A 20,488-nucleotide genomic window follows, 5' to 3' on the forward strand; every position below is an offset into this window, starting at 1 on the left:
AAAACTGCAGTTGAAAATGGCCTGATGAAGGAATATATAAATGTGATCATAAAAGTCCACCGTGAAGCCCATTTCAGCCTAACCTCCCTCATCTTCGTAGCGACATTCTGCCTTGCTTGTGTAATCATTTTGCTATCATCTTATCGCTCTAAGCATTCAATGAGAGAGATTCATTTTATTTTGAACATCTAAGTCAAATTTCTGTGAATTTGATTTCCCATCATTTTCCACGGTCTTGACATTGCAAGGCCGTTCCCCGAGGAGTGTCAGATAATGTGGTTTAATATTTACTCTGGCATGGCAAATGCTATTTAGATGTCATGCTTCAATGTCAGCTTACAGCACTGCATTCCTTTCAGGCAAGGTTGAATTAATAATATTAAATCAGACCTATTATGTGTAGCCATTCATTTTACGGCTAGTCTATATGTTCTTTTAAGAACCAGTCTTGAAATGATGGGGGTAGACTCCCACAATTTGCCTATTTCATTGTGTAAGGGTGTACAGCTGTCCCTGTTCCAGATGATAGGAAAATTTTTCCTCAAAGCAAAGGACATTTCATTCATTTGGAAAGCATTTATCAAATACCTGTTATGTACTAAGTACTGTGTTCTTGTTCAACCTGCTTCTCACAGGCTCTTTAACTTCAGCAGCCTGAAGCACCCACCCCAACAAGGGGGCAACTGGGCTCCTAGTACATCGGTCTATGGACACAGTGGTGCTGAAGCTCTGTCTTGCCAGTGACTGTTCCCCCTCCTGAAAGTCACCAAATGGGCAGGAAGCGGGTACAGGTTTTTCCGACCCACAGCTCATATGGCAGTGCATAGCTATGAACGTGGCTCAACACAAATGAGTGAACTTACTTAACACATCATAACGGTTTGGGTCTTCATCTTGTTCTGTAACTGAATTGCACAGTTCTCAAGGGTGGCCTTTGTAGATGACAGGGTTCTGTCACGATGTCAGAAGGTCGAACATATGTGGCAGAGCAAAAGAAGGAAAAGTGAGAGGAGAAATATAAACACATGATCTGAAGACCTGGAGATACCACCACCTACTGCGGTTTCGTTTACATCAACACTACAGAGGATTTAGACTTCTCTAATGAGCATGTTTTCCCAAGCCTTTGTTGTTCAAAGGTGAACCAAATAAAGGCAGTTTAGGAAAACCATGTACTGTGAAGTGGGAGAAATCGAGATTTCAAACTCGATGCTGCCATTTTCTCTTCAACCTCGATATTTCTTTTTTATAAAACTAGGGATCAAGATGTATATGTTTGAAGGATTATTTTGAGGACTAAAGGAGACCAGGAAGGTGACCCATGAAGCTGTATTTTTTAAACCAAGAAGTGGAAGTTGGGTTGCCGACCTGGGGGCGGTGACAGAAAGATGAAAAGAGAAAATGTGGGCTTCTCTTGGGAAATACGCTTTGCCTGCGGAGGCGGATGGGCCTGCTCCCTAACATGCTCAGAGCAGAAGGATGTTCTTGTCATCCCACCCAGCAGAGGCCTTGCCACCAGCCCCAGGGCTCCCCAGGCTCTATGCAGCATTCTACAGGCCATAAATGTTTTAAGGCAACATTAAGACCACTAATTCTAGATGAGATGTTCATGAGGGTACCATATTGGTTTAGTGAACCCAGAGTTGATTCCTCATGGTTTCTGCAGAGACAGGTAGACAGAAGTGGACTAACCTTGACCTTCTGCAAAGACTCCCTTCCACATCTGTTAATGGGTTCCATCATCTCTTCTCTTTCTCTGAAATATTTTAAATGCTTACAGTATATGTTGTAAAGGTATTTTGTAACTTCCATGGACACATGTAGTTTAATTTTTTAAATCATTACTCATTTACTCTAATATGTTTGAATTAGAAACCTTTTAAACATCTTCCTCCAGAGTATTGCCATAACTTACAGCACACCCTTCCCTCTTCAGACTCCCTTTCTGTCTATCTTTCTCCCTGATACTAGAATGGCTATTCTAAGATGCAGCTTGGTGCCTTCATGGCCTTGCGTTAGCTGCATTAGCTTTCCCCGAAAACAGATGCCAAACGATGCTAGGAATGCTGCGTTAAACAGAACTGAATTGATTACTTTTGCAGATAATGATGATGCTTGACTTTTAATGTGAGATTTATAATCCTGAAAGCTTCTACTTGGCTTCTAGAAGACACATCATTTGTCTAAAGGCATCTTTTCCTGCAGAAAGTCTCTTAATATTGTGATTCTGAAAAGTATGGACCTATAGGTATCTTTAGTCCTTAGTTTTTCCCAACTTCCTCTCGAGATTTCATCACTCTCCTTGCCTAATTTTTTCATTTACCAGGATGCCATCCCCCTCCATACCCCTATTGCTATGGCTTGAGTGTAGCCTCTAGGGGTTTATTTTATTAGAACCATATCCCTATAGTGAGGTGTTATGGGGGTAGAATCTTGGACAGATAGCTCAGCAGTGAAGAACCCTTGTTCCTACAGGAGTCAGTTTCTTTTCCCAGCACCCTCAAGGTGGCTCATGTCTATCTTTAACTCCAGTTCCAGGGGATATGATACCCTTTTCCAGCCTCCGCTAGTACTATGCATACATGGGGCTCTTAGATAAGTACAAACAAAACATTCATATCTAAAAAATAATTTTTAGAAAATAAAAGAGCATGGGAAAAACTTCACTAGACTGTGTAGTGATGAGGTGTTTAGGGTTAGTTGGGATTGGATAATGTTACCAGAATGAATACTGTGGATACTGGTGGCTTTCTAGAAGGAGAGACAGACCAGCACAAGGTTCAGTTGTCCTTTGAATGCATACCATATCACCTGTTTGTAATTGATTTATGTGTGTAACTTCTAAAGTTTGTATGAATACAAAGCTGCTTTTCTTATAAATTAAGAATGTGTAGAGCCGGGCGGTGCTGGCGCACTCCTTTAATCCCAGTTCTCGGGAGGCAGAGACAAGTGGATCTCTGTGAGTTCAAGGCCAGCCTGGTCTACAAGAGCTATTTCCAGGACAGGTTCCAAAGCTACAGAGAAACCCTGTCTCGAAAAACAACAACAACAACAAAAACAAAACAAAAAACAACAAAAAGTATGTATTTCAACTATTACTTTATATTATATTGGCCTTTAAATAACTAAGGCATTGATGCAATTAATTGCTTATCTATACTAATGGAAAAGCCATTTAAAGAAGTCTGTTAAAATGGGTTTTGGGAATAAGACCTGGCTTAAATTCTGTTCTTTTTTTTTCTAGCTCTGTGGCCTAGAGCAAGTTGTTGAATCAATATAGGTCTCAGTTTATCCTCAATAAAGCAAGTTGATAAAAAGCAGTGTGACCTTTGGCAGGGTTAGAGTGAATGTTTGTAGAGATTTATGTATTGCTCTTGTCATCTTGTAGACACAGTACTTTATGTGTTGGTGTTGCTGAGGACTTAGCAAAATAGCTGGCTCGTAATAGGCCACTTAGAAGGTATTATTTCTGGAGAATAGCAACTTGCTCATCTAAGTCAAATGCTAATGTGTCAGTTGGGATGGACTCATGGGCATCTTCTCTATAGCTGTCAATGGAGAAAGTACTACCTATTGCTTTTCAGCAAGAATCAGGACAAGGAATCTATTCCTTTTCAGAATCATCAATGACAGGCAAAGATGACGTCGATATACTGATATGCAAATCGAATATCTGCAAAACACTAAAACAAATTGTTTGCAATCTGTTTCAAGCACAGCACTATATGGAATGCAAAGACAAAAAAAAGATCTTGTTCTCCTCTTAGAGAAAGCCTTTGTTTCCCAGAGAGGAAGCATCTGTGCCAACAAAGGTCGCTCACATGTATTCAAATGTAGACTTTTCTCGCTACCCAGGATCGAAAAAGCAGTGGACTAGAAAGTGATTGACTTTGAAACTATGCTTTGTTAGTTCTGAAGACTGGAGGATATGCCTGACCACAGATGGCCAGGTCAGAAAGTACCCGGTAGGAGATGAGCAAAGGAGATGTTTTAGAGTTTCTACTGCTTTCATAAAGCACCATGACCAAAAGCAATTTGGGGAGGAAATAGTTTATTTCACCCTACAGGTCCATCATCTAGGGATGTCAGTGCAGGAACTCAAGGAAAGAACCTGGAAGCAATAGCTGAAGCAGAGGGTGCAGAGCAATGCTTCTTGCTGGCATCCTTTTCCTTATCTCACCAGGACCAACAAACCAGGCATGGGACCATAGTGGGCCCTCCCACATCAACCGTCAACCAAGAAAATGCCCCACAGGCCAATCTGGTGGAGGAATTTTCTCAAATGAGGCTCCCACTTCCCAGATGACTGTAATTTTTATCAAGTTGATTTTAAATCAGTCCATTTTAGGGAAGATAAGAGAGTCATTTTGTGGTCCCCACAGAAAGGGATGGGATAGGAAGGATAAGTAGGTGTCAAGTTGGCGAATTTGTGTTGGGACTAATGAGTCCTGGTCTTCAGCTGGATGTTGGGACTAATGAGTCCTTGCCTTCAGCTGCTCTTTCCTCCTAGAACCTTCTAATTAAAGTCACTAGAAGCTGTGCCTAGCTTAGAGGATCAGAGGATGGGATTTTCACCTGTTGGCCATTGACTGCAGTGTATTTAAGCCTCCATGGTGCTAATAAAGAAGGGCTTTGGTATCAGTGTTTGAAGGTCTGCGTGTTGGTCTGTCTCTGCGTATGCTGCATTCTCAACCTCCAGCCCCTTGCCCGAAGCTCGCGAACTGGGGTCTAGCGCATAGAGCCGCAGACCAGGGCCGCAGTGCGCCACAAATTTGAATAGATTCAGCAGGTTCTGGAACACAAGACTTGTAACAGGTTTGGAACTTAGCCCTGGTGGTTTGGACAGGGGAATGGTGCCCTAAAGTATGCTAACTCTGTGAAGGAGGAGATTGGCTTCTGGCCTCTGAATTATTGGTTTCCATGTTAAAGAGTTCTTCTAGGCCAGTCTTCTGCTTATTTTAGGACTCAGCTGGTCCTGAGTAAGACAGTTCCTATGGGGATATGGGGCCATGAGACTAGAGAAGTCAGAGGTGTCTTCTGGCTCTGGATGTGGGAAAGGCTTGATGTTTGCCCTGTGTTCTTTCTCTAATGGTTAGTCACATGGCATTAGAAAGGCATGAGAAGCACTCTGGGAAAGAGTTGGTTCTTCTCACAAGTCTAGCACTGGGAGGCAGGACATGGCATGCCTTCAGAAGAATACCACTACATTTCAGAAGGATGGGGTATGAGGAATTGGGGGGTAAAGAGAAAACTTGGAGGATAATTTATGCTGTCAGATTTACTAGAGTTTCCATGGGCAGAGACAGACAGTTTAGAGTTCACTAGTTGAAGTAATTTCAGCTATAGAGGTGTTCTAGCTACGCGGTGGCTGACCCAGTGATGACAAAGAAGAGGGATGTTGCCTCCTGAGGTATAAAGTCATTATAAAAGAGGTCTGAGCTTGGGTCGTTCAGGGTATATGTAGTGAGTATGCCTTGGAGCCCTTTAAGAACTCCAGGTCTCTCCCTACTCAGATAAGATTCAAAGATGTCAACATATGGAAATATAAAGAAAAGGTTAGCATACAAACATTACCATTGTAGAACTGCAGAAGTGATCAGGTAATTCAAGTAATAATGCCAATAAAATCCCAAAGAAAAGAATTTGTTGCATCAAGATGTTCCTGAGAGCTGTGAGTGGAACTCTGGGTGAAGTACTTACCAAGGATGTGGGAAGATGTGCGTTCGATCCCCAACACTGAAATGAAAAGGTTTGTCCCTCATAACCCAGTTTGGTTAAAGCACATGATTAAAACATAAGGACTCCCGAGTTCTAAGAACTGAAAATAGGCAATTAGTTTAAGCCTGTTCTTCAGTAAAACCCCATTTCTGGCAATGGGACTACTGCATCTGAGACCATGGTCATGTGATAGATGAGCTTCAGTCATGTGAGCACAACCAAGCTTCCCTAACACCAGTACAGTCACATGAGCACAGTCAAGTTTCCCTAACGTCAACTTCTTTTGTTTCCTTGGTGATTTCTCAATGTTGTGAATTGCTGGGTTGAGCTGGGGTTTGTGTTTGTTGGCACTGATACCTGAGTCTTCTTGTTGTTGTTCTTCTAAATGAGAAGCAGCCACCACAGTGACCACTGCAGACCTTTGGAAGATGATGCTCTTATGTAAGGGCGAAGGCACAGGCACACCATAGAGAATGGTGGCTCATTTGTTTCTGTGACTGAAGGGAAAGGAGCCTCCTATTTATTTTATTTTGGAAAATCCATATTTAAATAAACAAAAAAATTACAAAATAAATTGCTAGTTGAGAATATGCATTATTTTTACCAGAAGCAATTAGAAATCAGTATAATTACCACATAACAGCTGTCTTTTGTGTTTCTATTTTAGTGTGTTGACTACAGCTAGAGAGTAGGCAGCAGATAAAAGTTTTGACATCTTGTGAGCCCTGTTACTGGCTAGAACATCTATAGGACTGTGGATATTTCTGTGATGAAAATCAGCTGTCCATTGTTTCGTAGAATAAATGCATTCTTGACCAATCGCCTATAGGGAAAGTCCTGATATATCAAATCCGTTTTTCCTACCCATGTATGTTACAAAATCAGAAATCCATTTCTTTTTAATATGTTCATTTTGAAAAATAAGGTATTTTTAATATTCCAGCTAGTGTCTCAGTCCATATTTAAAACAAAAAGCTTCTTATGAAATATTAATACTACTCAAATTGATATTTTATGTGTGCATAAAGCAGCTGATTTTCATTTTATGAACGTCTGAAGGAAAAATAAGAGCTGAAGTAAAAAATAAATAACACATGAAAGGAAAAAAATCACTCCGTAATACATGCCACCTCACAATACTTTCCATAAGTAATACAGGTGCTGAGTCCTCTGTTAAGGATCCACAATTCACTGCCCTGATTCCTTTCATAGATCTGTTACAGGATGCAAAGTGCTTAATAGATGATCAAGGCAATGCTGGGAAGATGCAGCTAGGGACACTATCTTCACCAACTGAGTAACATCTAAAGGGGGAACTGAAAGCTGAGTCCCATTTAGAGTAATGGAGAAAACACAGACGCTAGACATGATTTTGTTTTTACTTTTTAAATTTTTTCTTTGACATTTTCAAACATATACAATATATACTGATCATATCCTTCCCTCTCCCGATCTCCCATGCCATTCACAACCCTACCCCAATCACATCTCTCTCCTAACTTCATCCCCTTGTTGTTAATTTTTATCTTTATTTAAATAGAGGTAGATTTCTTTTTATTTTTTATATTTTTATTGTAAAATATCTTTTCATATAATATAGTCTAATTAATGGTTCACCTCCCCCAACTTCTCCCAGATCCTGCCTGACTTCTTGACTGCATTTGGCATTTCCTCCTTGAGTGACTTTAAGCAAATTATTTCTTTCATTTTTCTCATCTGTAGAACGAGGACAATATCTGTAGCTCCATCAGAGGCTTTGTTATGAAGAGTTAGTAGCTGAACCTGTAAAGAACTTAAAGTTGGTGCTGAGTGTGGTAAGGGCTCAGTCCACACGATGCCCAGCATTAAGAAGAGGAGGGGTGTTGTTGCAATCAAAGGGAATATTTGTCATTCTTCAAAATGTTCAAAGTGCTGTGTAGATAATGACTTTTACAGCTGAGCAATTTAATGCAAGATAGAGAAGAAAAATGGACATAGAATGTTAGAACACAGCCAGAGAGGCCCTAGTCAACGAGGAAACAAAGCTGCTATGCATCGGGATCTATTACATGCGGCAGACACATCAGGCTGTGGCAGGGGCTTACTTAGTATGTAAGTCTTGTTTCTATACTAGAGGATAGGAAAGAAACTAATAGACACTGGGGATTGAAACTGGCTGTGACCATAACGAAGGTGGCCACTTGTCAGCTTCCCTTCACTTTAAGATACACTAGAGAAGGCTGAAAGGAGGATGGGTGAGTTTGGTTCATAATTTCAGAATTCCCAGCCCATAGGCTGCTGGCTTCACTACTTTGAGCTCTGTGGTGAGACCAGAGTATTATCATAGCAGGATATGAATGGTAAATAAGGCATTTACCCCACACCAACCAGAAGCAAAAAAAAAAAAAAAAAAAAAAAAAAAAAAGTCTAGGATGCTTCTATCTTCAACAGAGTCCTAAGTCCATCCCACCAGGCTCTTTGTTTTAAACATTACACCACCTCCCAATCGTGCCCCAGGCAGACAATGGCCTCTAACATATGGCACCTGGGGAATATCTAAGATCCCAATTTCAGCATAGCCCTAAGAGAGAGACTAATATACAAATAACAATTTTACCTTAAAACACAGTAGTGCCCCTACATGTTAAAAAAAAAACCTTCCTCTTTACTTATTTTTACCTTTTTATTAGTTCTTTTAAAATTCCATACGATGTGTTCTAATAGTATCCACCCCCCATACTTCCCAGTTGTGGGGGGCTCTGTGGAAACTCACTGACCAACAACTCTAAAAGAGGTAACTAATTCCTGGGCTTTTTATTTCTTAGCCTCTGGTGTCTAGTAGGGACATCATCGTCACCCCAATTATAGAGTAATTCCACTTTAACATGTGTTTCCTCTCTCTCTCTCTTTTCTCTCTGTCTTCTCTCTTCCTCTCTCCCCTCTCTCTCTCTGTATGTGTGTGAATATGCATCCATAGTAGTAGGTTCCATGTGACTTTTTCAAAAAGTCTTTAGTCGATTTTTGTCCTTCCCCATATTCTCCATCCCCTTGTGTCCCCCACTCCAGTTTAACCCCTTCTCTATTAGTTTCCTTTAACTCTTCATACCACTGAATTCTATCTCTTCTTTCAAGTACCTCATGGCCCCCTCACTAATATTTTGACCTCTATAGATATTCAAAATGAAATACACATATCTGAAGATTCAAAACTAGCATCCACAAATGAGAAAAAGCACGTGACATTTGCCTTTCCTGGACTGGGTTGCCTCACTCGTAATAATTGCTTCTAGCTCCATCCATTTACCTATTAATTTCATAATTTTATTTTCCTTAACAGCTGAATAGTACCCTGCTGTGTAAATATATCACATTTTCATTATCTGTTCATCAGTTTATAGACACATAGACTGTTTCTATGTTCTGGCTGTTGTGACTAAGATATTCACAGATGGTGTTTTTTAAGCTTCTGAATTATAGTATTTGTGGAAGATAAGCATTTTAATTATGGAAGATATCAATCATTGAAAATGAGTTAACTGACCGCTTAAAAGTCATTAACATATCAATGTTAGGATGAAGGAGGTGGAAATATAATAAAGATGCATATAAAATCAGAGAACAAGAAACCTACCAACTGCTTCCTTTTCCATGGTTTTAAATACCTTTAAAGTGGCCAAAAGCTTCAGTGCATTGGTTTTACAATTAACAGCAGATAAAGGAAGCCAGTCTTTCTAAACTCCTGGTTTGGAGTCACCATGATTATTCTGGTGAAAGCTTTTTGTCTTACAGATTCTGCACAAATTTTTGTTTTCTATATTGAGTTGCTGTGTAGTCAGGCATGCTTACATTTGTTTGTTTCTTTCTCTTTTTGTGTGTGGAATAGGAAATCAAGGAGAAATCGGATTCCAGTCACAAGAGAGACATGGAAGGCATGGGAGTTCCAGAAATCAAGTATGGTGATTCTATCTGCTTTGTCCAGCATGTAGCCAGTGGCCTTTGGGTCACCTACAAAGCACAAGATGCCAAAACTTCCCGCCTGGGACCTCTGAAGAGAAAGGTGAAGTGTCTGAGTCTTGGCCAGGGCTGTTTTACACTGTGTGGGTACACTTAGATGGTAGAGGTGATTCCGATGCCCAGGTGGGCATTACTGCTCTAAAGAGCAGTTCTTGACAGGTTATGCCTAGTTTCTCCAATAAATTAGGCTAATTTGGTCACTATAACCCCATTTTCCTTTTTTTAGAGTATACTATACATGACAACTCTCTGTAGAGGAGCTGGAGCTTGTTTGATTCACTCTGAAACCCAGTCTTAATGACTCTTAGTAGTTCCACTATTTTGAGATTATCTGCATCATTGCTTCCTTCATTTAAGTGGATAATAGAGTTATTATACTATTTTCATAAGAAAGAGAAAGAGGGGAATGTCTGTGGAGAAAATACGGTTTGCATAACAATGAGGCTACAGACACCCATGTGCAGAGAGTTGCCATAATAGTAATTCTTTTTTATAGGAACCAGAGAACAGATGCCAAAGGTTTGATTTTCTTGGAAAATCCTTTCAAAATACACATTTAGATAGTCAAGAAAACCCAGAATAAGGTTACAGGAAGCACTGTAGACTATAGTCCTACCATATCGTCCTAAAGCAAAAATGATAATGTCTCCAAATGATATTCATTATAGGATATTGGAATCATACTATATGGTAATAGGAAGGTTTCACCAACAAAGATCCCTTGAATGTGAGCCCTGCTTGTTAGTGCAAAGTGTGTGGACATGAAAGAACAGCCACTTTGATCTTTGTGTTATTGCCTCCCCACAATTGCAGATCTGTAGACTAGGGAGAGAGGTCTTAGGTTGGCTAAACTATGGTGGAGAAATAGAATATAGACACAGGGCCAGTCAGTATTTCTAGAATTTATAGGACCAAAATTCTCAAGTAGAGGCAGCTGGAGACATAGTCAGAAATTCTACATGCAGTTTCTCATAGGATCCTAAGATATTCCTGTGTGGGCTGTGTGAGCAAGACAAGAAACAGGAGTTCATAGCTGTGATGGAGAAGCACAAAGCAGCAACAGACAGGATTGTGGTCCTAAGGAGACAGAAGTTGGCAGTAACTGTCTCACACATTTGCATGGCCCTGGGAAGTACAGTCGACTTTCAATGAGTTACAATGAGACCACACTCTTAAGACAGAGAGTTATACTCTGAGAATTAGAGAAAACTGAGAACATCTGCCCAACCCCATTTTCTGGCAGCCTATCGCAGTCCTCTGTAGAATAGTGTAGTGTCTGAACAAGCTGTTTGGTTTTCTGCACTTACTACAAGCCATGATAAATGCCGGAGTGGAATTTGTGAGTTTGAGGCTGAACCTCTGGATGGAAAGGGACTTGGTCCACATGGAAAGATGTTGGACTGCATTGTTGATTCAGTGTGTCCTTTCCTGCCCGTAGACCGCTAAAACATGTATACAAATTTGGGAAAGACCTCTTCTCTATGGTATTATAACATTCAGCCATTGACAGGCAAACGATGCCATGTTTCATTAGAACAGGTCAAGTGTTCCCTCTAAAATGTCCAGATCTGTGTGAAAGGAATAAAACCCAGGAAGGACAATCAAATTGACAAACAGTAACTCATGTTAAATGGAGTGGTTCCTATGCATTGTGAGTGCCTCCATGAGAATTATGACCTAAAGACCTGGCCCTGGAGATCAATTAGGCATTTAAATAGCCACATTATAACTAGTGTCCTCAGTTCTTATTACTTTCTGGTTTGGCTGTCCAGTTTGCATGTTATCTGAACAAGCAGAACTCTAAGAATATTGGTCTTTGGGGGCTAGAAAACCAGGAGCAACACAAATTCCACCTAATAAGAGTGTATTGCACATTGTTAGCCAGACACCAGGAAGTCTGGAAAAGTAATACTAACAGCTGGGGAAGCCACTGGCTAGGCGTCCTGTGTAATGTTTAATCTCATTACACACATGGGATGAAAAGTTGCTTTTTAAGGAGAACACAAACTTCTCCAAGCCTGTATACTACTTCTTATACGATTATAACCTAACATAACGAGTTAGGTTTTGACCAAAAGAAGAAAAATACAAGAGATTTTCACAAGAAAAGGAAAGGAAGCGTTGCTTGTAAACTAAAACAGACTGAACTCTAGGACCCTACATTGTCTCTCAGAGCCTCAAGGTGTTTCCATGCTCAGGAATTTAGGACAGGATTTGACCTTACCTCAAGCCAGGGTCAAATCCTCTCACTTACCACCTGCAGGTACTTGAACCACGGTAAAAGGACAAGCTAGCGAATTCCAAAAGCTGCTAGCTTTGCCCAAGCCCCGTGATGCCCTTGGTGATCAGTAGCCCACTAGCTTCTTGATAACTGGACAAAGATCAGTAATTATTGCCCATATAGTAAACATCCCTAGAGCACCTTTTACTTTCCAAGAGTCATTTTGATTTATATGTAAATCACCTAATCCCCCAAACAGCCCTACAAGATAAACACACATTTGCAAATGGTGATCTGGAAGCAAAGCTGTTGAGCAAATTACAGGAAGTTGCTCAGCTGGCAAGTAGTCAAACAGGACGGGGGGGGGGGGGGGGGGGGGGGGGGGGGGGGGGAGGAAGGGGACGATGGCACTTGATATGTGAGCCCATGCTCTGAATCAGCTCATAAGAAACACACTCCCACTGACCCAACTTTCCCTGGCCGCCTGGGTTCACCAACTCGCTATAGCTGACCTTCAGTAGAGAAATCCAACCCTGATCCCAGGAGGATCTGCTTTTGAATTGTTCCTGCCCAATTTACATTTGAAGGAGAATGATCTAAGTTAAGTGACTTCCCCTTCTCCAAGGGTGAGCCTCTGTGTTCATTTTAAAGAGAGAGAAAAAAAATCCCTTACAAAAGTATGTTTTCTCCCTTCAAATTGGCCATTCAGGCACAGGAAATTTATTGTAGCTCATACCATGGTGGCACATAAAATTTCATTCTCATCAAATCACCAGGTTGTGGAAATAATTCACTTGTCAGTAATAGCGCATATGGGCAAAATAACTTTGTTAATGTCCCGTTTTCAAAATGGACTCAGGGGAGCCTGGTGAGGGAAAGGAATAATAAGGAAACAACACAGAAAATGTGGGTGGCCCAGCTGTGGAGTAACGTGTAACCTGGACTTGTTCCCGTGCTCGGTGGGTAGGTCATACTCCATCAGGAAGGCCACATGGATGATGGATTAACACTGCAGAGATGCCAGCGGGAGGAGTCCCAGGCTGCTCGCATCATCAGGAACACAACAGCCTTATTCAGCCAGTTCGTCAGGTACTTTGGCCCATTTCCTTTCTCTTCCAAATCCTTTTGATACCAGGAAACCTGTTATACATATACATTGTTAACTCTGACCTCAGATCAACTGAACTGGGCATCCAAGGACTTAGAGCTATCAAGTTACGTTTGCTTAACAGTGATTCTCAACCTCTGGATCATGACCCCTTTGGGCATCACATATCAGATGTCTAGCATATCACAAAAGTCCGTTACAGTTCATAACAGTAGCAAAAATAGAGTTATGAAGTAATCATTAAGTAACTTTATGGTTGGAGGTTGCCAAAACATGAGGAACTGTATTAAAGGGTCACAGCATTAGGAAGGTTGAGAACCACTGGCCTACGTGATGCCTGCCTGTGTGTTCAAAGTTCAAGAGATCATTTTCCTGGAATAGACCTCTTAACCTTGGCTAAGTGTTAGCTTCATTGAGGCAGCATTTAACACTATGATTTCTAGGCTGCGTCTCAGTCCAACTTCCTTGAAAGTCTGGAGGTGAGATCCAAAGTTAACAGGGCCCATTCTGTAATCCTTGTACTAGTGGCTATGGTGGAAGGATTTTGAATTCTGGGCTAGTCTAGGCTATATAATGAGCTGCTGTCTCAATGATAACAAATGATAACAATGATAACAAAAAGCCAAATGTCAGTACTTCATTGAAGACTCTCTTATGATTCTAAGATTCAGTCACAGATGAGAATCATTTCAGCAAATTTCTTCATCTATATGGTCAAAAATAGCTTATTAATGTCAGTGAACCTAAGGTATGCCCTGCAAGAGGGAAGAGTGAGGAGTAAATGGTATTTCATTTTTATAAATGATAAGATCTAGATCTCTTTATATAAATTCATTTTGCATTCATTCCATTGGTTAGAATTTAATCAGAGAGAAAATTGCATGCAAACACATTATTCATGTGGTCCTGACTAGCATCCGATCCATCACCCTTGCGGTAGGTGGTTTTCTCATCTATCCTCCAGGTTTCCCCATGTTTGGTGTTAAACATTTTTTGATGTTGACAGCTATAACCTCACATGCAAAACTTAACTCTGAATAAATCAAATATCTTAATGAGAACTAAAACTATAAAACATTTGAAAGACATAGGCATAAACTTTCACAACATTGGGTTAGAACATGGTTTCTTAAATATGATACCAAGGCAAAAGCAACAGAGGAAAAATAAGTAAATTGGACTTTGTTGTTTGTGAATGATTTCAGGGCAAAAGTAAACAGAGGCAATTCACATAAAGGAAGAAAATGTTCATAAACTGTATGTCTGATAAGGGCTTTGTATCTAGGAAAAAGAGCAGGAACTTTCAGTAATAGAGAAAATTAAACTGATTAAAATAGTCAAAGGACCTAAATAGGAATGCCTTTAAAAGATATGCAAAAGAGCAAGGACACATTAAAAGATGTTCAGCTAGAATCATTAACTATCAGGAAAATGACAACACAAATCACAAAAAATACCTGTCGATACCCACTAAGATAAAAACATGTTAAATAAGAAACGTAGGATGAAACTGGAATCTTCTTCACTGCTGATGGTAGTGTAAACTGTAGCAGCCACTGTGGATGACAGTCTAGAAGTGCCTTTGTAACGTCTATGTAGTTTACTTTTCTAAGTACTTACGACATTGCATATTAGTCCTTCTGTGTATACTTTCACATAGCAATGATTTTAATTTTTTAACCATTTTTTTAGAATTTTATTCCTTTTCAAAGATAAGCATTGTCTTGAATACATATACCAAATTTTGTTGAACCATTCATCCATCAACTAAAATCTCAGTGTATCTTCTGTTTTGCTGCTGTTCTCTCTCTCTCTCTCTCTCTCTCTCTCTCTCTCTCTCTCAGTTGCTATGCTGGTATTGAACTTGGGGCCTTGCACATGCCAGGCAAGGGCTCTACCATCTGAGCTATATTCCCAGACCTGTTTTTTTGCCTCAAGACAACATCTTTATATATTGCCCAGGATGGCCTTGATTTCCTGATCCTCCTAACTCAGCCTCCACAATGCTGAAATTTCAGGCACACATAGCCATGGGACATGTTTAACTTTTAAGAAACTGAAAAGAACTGTTTCCCAAGGGGGCGTATATCATTTATAGCCCCCTCATAAATGAATGAAGCTCCATTTTCCCTGTATCCTTGCCTATATTTGTTATCTGATGTTTTGATTGTAGCCATTATGTAGATGAAGTGGAATGTGGAATAGTGTGGATTCACATTTCCCAAATGAATACTGGTATGCAAACATATATTCATGTGTTTTGTGGCCATTCATACATCTTCATTGGTGCAGTGTAATCAAATGTGTTTGCCTCTTAAAAATTGAGTCATTTGTCTTCTAATTGAGATTTCTAAGTTCAATGAACCTGCTAGTACAAGTCATTTACCAAATTTATGATTTGCAACTTTTATATCCTAATCTGTGTTTTTTCTCCTCATTTTCCTTTTCATTTTTTTAAACTTTAATCCATTTTTTGTATCTAAGTGTTTTGCCTGCTTATATATCTGTGCACCAGGTATATATCTGGAAGCTGTGGATGCCAAACGGGGATATTGAATCTCCTGGGACTGGAATTACAGATAGTTGTGAGCTGCTATCTGGGTGCTGAGAATCAAACCTGGGTACTCTGGAAGAGCAGTCAGTGTTCTTAACCATTGAGCCATATGTTCAACCCTTCTCATTTTCTTCTTAGTGGCTGGAAGATGGCTCAATTGATAAGGTGCTTGCTGTACAAGCATAAGGACCTACGTTCACATCCCCAGTAGCCAGGTAAAATCTGGGAGTAGCAGTGAACGTCTGTAGCCCTAGCACTGCCGTATAGAGAGAGGGTGCAGAGACGACTCACTAACTGGCCAGTCTAGCAAACAGTGAACTTCAAATTCCGAGAAAGACTCTGTCTCAGAAAATGAGGTTGAGAGTGACTGAGAAAAAATAAATCCCAATGTCAGCTTCTTGACCCCACAGGTTTCTACTCAAGTGGACTCATACACACCACACCCAAATGCACACACACGCGCATGCGCACAAACACACATGAACATACACATACACTACACAATAAAGAAGATAAAAGAGAGACAAAAACCTAGTCTAGTCCTAGTGGTACATGCTATAATCGCAACATTCCAGAGGCTGAATCTGGAAGACCTTGAGTTTAAGGCCAGCCTTGGCTACATAGTGAGGGGTAAAAGATATTGGATTGCTCCTTATAATTTGCTTGAAAGACCACCTTTCCCCATCAAATGGCCTTGGCAGCTTTGTCAAAAGTCACCTGAGCCTAGCTACAGGGTGTGTGTAGTATCAGCAGGAGAGGTAGAGGTGGTCAGATCCCCCAGGCTTGGTGACCTGGCAGACTCGCCTAATTAGGCAAGCCTCAGTGAGAGACCCTATCTTAAATGAGAGGCAGACGATTCCTGAGTGTAATACCAAAGGTTGGCCTCTGCCTGCCACAGGCACTCTCACATGCAAGCACATGTATACCACCCCCCAACACACACACACACACACACACACACGAGAGAGAGAGAGAGAGAGAGAGAGAAGTCACAAATGTAAGAGTTTATTATTGGTCTCTTAGTTGTTTCTTTGAACCACATGCCCATCAGTATTTTAATACACAGTCTGGGTTAATTCACACTTGTTGAAATCATGTAGCATAGGTCCTTCAATTTTGTGATTCATTCTGCTTTCTTGTGTGAATTTTAGTGTGATTTTGTAAATTTCTGTAAAACATAAATCTTACAGAACCCTGCTGGGACATTTCTAGAAACTGTATTTTATCTATAGATTAGCTTTGGAAGGCTTGTTACTGTAGGGATGTTTAGTAAACACACAATCATGGATGGCCTTTCCATTCCTATGCTCTCCAGTTGCCTTTGGGAAGAAGTTGAGGTTGTCAGTATATGTACAGTCTTAGAGTTCGGTTGTGCAACTCATTCCTATTTGTGTCTTTTCAATACTACTGTAGGTGAAATTTGTATTTTAAAGTTTAGTTCAGATTATTTTATAGACATCATTATTAAAATATTAATTATGTATCCAGAAATGTCTTTGAAATTGTTTGTTTTTTAAATTCTAACAGCTTTGTTTTTATATAGAGTTTTAAGGGTTTTCTCAGTCATCTATGAATTAAGAGAATTTTTTTTCCTTTGTAACAGGAATGCCCTTTATTTTTTTCCCACCTCTGCTCCTACTGGTTGGAACATCCAATGACACCGTGAGCAGATATTCTTGTTTTATTTTTAATCTTAGAAGGAAAACGTCAAAGGTTTTTTTTTCCTATTAAGCTCCGTGCTTTCTTTAGGGTCTTTAAAAATGTCCTTTACCAAGCCATCTGTTTCTAGAAATTCACTGTGGGTTTTTTTTGTTTTGTTTTGTTTTGTTTTTGTCTCAATGAATTTGATTTTTGTCAAATTTTTCTTTGCCCTGTGTTCTAATCCTCTGTTAGTAAGATTTATTACTTTAAGTGACTGAGAATAAGGTATTGACATTTCTAACTGTTACAGAATTTTGTCTTCAAACTCGAGGCTGTATGATTTTCTTCATATGTTCTGATCATTGTTATCCTGTGTTTATTTTTATAATGTGCACACTGCCTTGAGAAGCTGACTTTGGAAATAATAAATTATCATGTCTTCTCTATAAATGTCTTTCCACTTAACTTTGTCCCTCAGTATCATGCATGCAAAGTACAGTACTGGTTAAACATCTTCAGCCTCATGCTGTCACCTCATGGGTGACTTTGACTTTCAGCTCTGCCTCCTAAAGATCGCATTTTTTTTCAAATCAAGTCTAAAAAATTCTTTTCATTGGTATGTTTAATGTTTAATTAAATAGATGTTTATTTAGAATTGTCATTTACTACTTTTGTTTCTCTCCTTTGTTCTATCTTTTATTACCTTCTTTAGGGTTGAATACATATTTATAGAATACTATTTAGTTTGGTGAGATTTTTTTTATTTTTAGTGGATTTTTTTCCTTAGTAATATAAATGTGTATTTAACTTGAATAACCTATTTCAGATTCATGCTAACTTAAGTAAAGCAACTTCATTTCAGTGTTGCTCTGTCTCTCCCTCCTCCTTGTGGTAACATTGCCATGGTGACGTCTCCATCTGTTAGAAGCATAGCAGTACAGTTTTATGATGATTGTTTTACAGAATGACTTGTTGAATCAATTAGAAGACCAAAACAGAGCATCATATTTAAATATTTGTTTCATTATGCCTTCTCACCTTTCCCCCTATTTCTTCGTGTGGGCTCTGCCTGCAGTTTGGAGTCATTGACTTCCTGAGGTTTCTTTTAGCATTTCCTGTCTAACATTCTTTGATGGTTCTGTTTGACTGTAAAATACATTTGAAATTCAGGCAGTTTACAGTTCAATCATGGAATTTTCTTTATATCTTCTTAGGGCCCTACATTCACCCAGATGTAAAAGAATGGCATGGACCTTGGTCAGTTCTTGCCCTTAGTCCTATTAGAAGTCTTTGCCTTGAACCTGACTGAAAAGCATCCCTAACCTAAAAGACAATAGACAATAGACTCCCACTGTTCTCGCCAAGGTTTATGTATCAGCAAACAAACAAACAAAAATCACTACTTCCCAATTTGATACACACACACACACACACACACACACACACACACACACACTCGGCCAGTTTTCAGAATCCTGAATTTATTTAATTCTATCAAGTTTTTTTTATACAATAGATTTACTGAGTTCCCTTCTCCAGCACTTCTGGATTCTTCACGCTCAGTGGAGCTCTTATTTCTCCCGGTCACCGCAGGATCTTTTAGAAGAAAGAACAATGTTGACAAATCCATGCCTCAGAAGTGACAACTTTGCAACAGCTAGAAATGAAAGAGGAAAAGTAATTTGGAAACAGACTCTTGTCTTCCATCTCATCCGAGACAGCAACAGTATGCAGCAGCCTTCTAAGAAGGCAAATCCAGATCATAGCACAAGAACAGAGCAAGAGGGAGCTGTGAAGAAAGAGTTAAAATTCCACTGTGTTTTTTTCTTTACCCTCTGTACAGTTGCTAAGAACTGTGCAGGAGGACAAATGAGCAAAGATATCGACAGCAGCCCTTTAAGTTTAACATTAAGAAGGAGCAGAAGTCAAGAGGAGTAGACACTGAAGCTAAGAGGGATCAGCTAAGCCTGGCAAGGAAGCTGTTTGCAGAGGGAGGGATTCCGGGAGAGAAGGATCCAGAGGTGGGAAATGGACACAGAGAGCAAAGGCAACATTGACACTTAGACAGAAAGCAGGTGTGTGTGCACATGCAAATACGTGGAGACAGGAAGCGCGTGGGAAGAGAAACAATACAGGACAGTGTAGATGGAGAGACCCCCACCTCTCCCAGTCTGTGTTTCATCTATTCTAAGAAGGTATCACAGATTGAAAGAACAATGTGGTAGGTTAATACCTTTGCTATTTTTTTCAAGTGTTTTCTTTAAAGAGAAAGTGTGACAGACAGACAGACAGGGGTGAATGGAAGGGAACCATCTGCCCCAGATAGAAACTGACACCCTAATAATCACAGTCGACATTCCCTCTTTAGATTACACAGAAATCATCATTAGAGACTCAGTGAAGACAAGTTTGGTGCTGAGTGCTGAACATATCAATGCAACCGGATAAATAGTAGGCTGCTTGAAAATAAATGTGCCAAAAAGAATCATGTTTCCTTGTTTATGACATTGCTTTAAATGGATACAACTATTGTTTCCCACTGCTGTGTTGCTGGGTACACTTCATCTTGGGGTTGTTGGTGCAACGGCTACCCCAGCAAGTAGGTCACTGTCCCCAGTATGGAGCTGGAAGGGGTAAGGACCCAGTAGCCTTAGTCATGGCCCTGCTGTGCCTGGTGCCTGAGCAGTGTCATCTCGTGTTTGTTGTAGTGGAAACAATCGCACAGCTGCTCCTGTCACTTTGCCAATAGAAGAGGTCCTGCAGACCCTACACGACTTGATTGCCTACTTCCAGCCACCAGAGGAGGAGATGCAACATGAAGACAAACAGAATAAGCTCCGTTCTCTCAAAAACAGGCAGAATCTTTTCAAGGAGGAGGTAAGTCAAGAGAGACTAATGAGTGATTGATTGATCAATTAATCGATTGATTCTATTTACATTCAGAGCTGAACTATCCCTATGGATATAGCTCTGTTTGTAGGAATACACATATTAATGAGCAGACTCGAGAATAAGAAGCTTCCCAGAAGCTGGAAAGAAAAGAATTTACCGAGGGATTGATATTCCCTGACAACCACCAGTGGTAGATTAGTGATGGCTGACCCATTCAGACTGTTTAGGATTTGATGCTTATTGAGTAGCTGTATCCAGAATCCACTAACAATAAATAAGCTTGTTATAGCATGTGTTGGTTGTGATCCGCAAATTTTGGGATATGTCAGAATTACCTAGGAAACCAATTTGAAAAAAAAAT

At 40.0% G+C, this 20,488-nt stretch overlaps 1 protein-coding gene across 1 annotated transcript in view; it reads left to right on the top strand.

The window, feature by feature from the left end:
* Window positions 1-20,488, top strand: part of Ryr3 (ryanodine receptor 3) — a 429,760-nt gene that overhangs the window by 138,952 nt on the left and 270,320 nt on the right. Inside the window, exons 15-17 of the mRNA XM_038331390.2 lie at window positions 9,581-9,754; window positions 12,900-13,021; window positions 19,944-20,112. Of these exons, the coding sequence (XP_038187318.2) occupies window positions 9,581-9,754; window positions 12,900-13,021; window positions 19,944-20,112 (465 nt within the window). The remainder of the gene's footprint in view (window positions 1-9,580; window positions 9,755-12,899; window positions 13,022-19,943; window positions 20,113-20,488) is intronic.

Source organism: Arvicola amphibius, chromosome 5 (assembly GCF_903992535.2).
Source record: "Arvicola amphibius chromosome 5, mArvAmp1.2, whole genome shotgun sequence".
Taxonomy (NCBI): Eukaryota; Metazoa; Chordata; class Mammalia; order Rodentia; family Cricetidae; genus Arvicola; species Arvicola amphibius.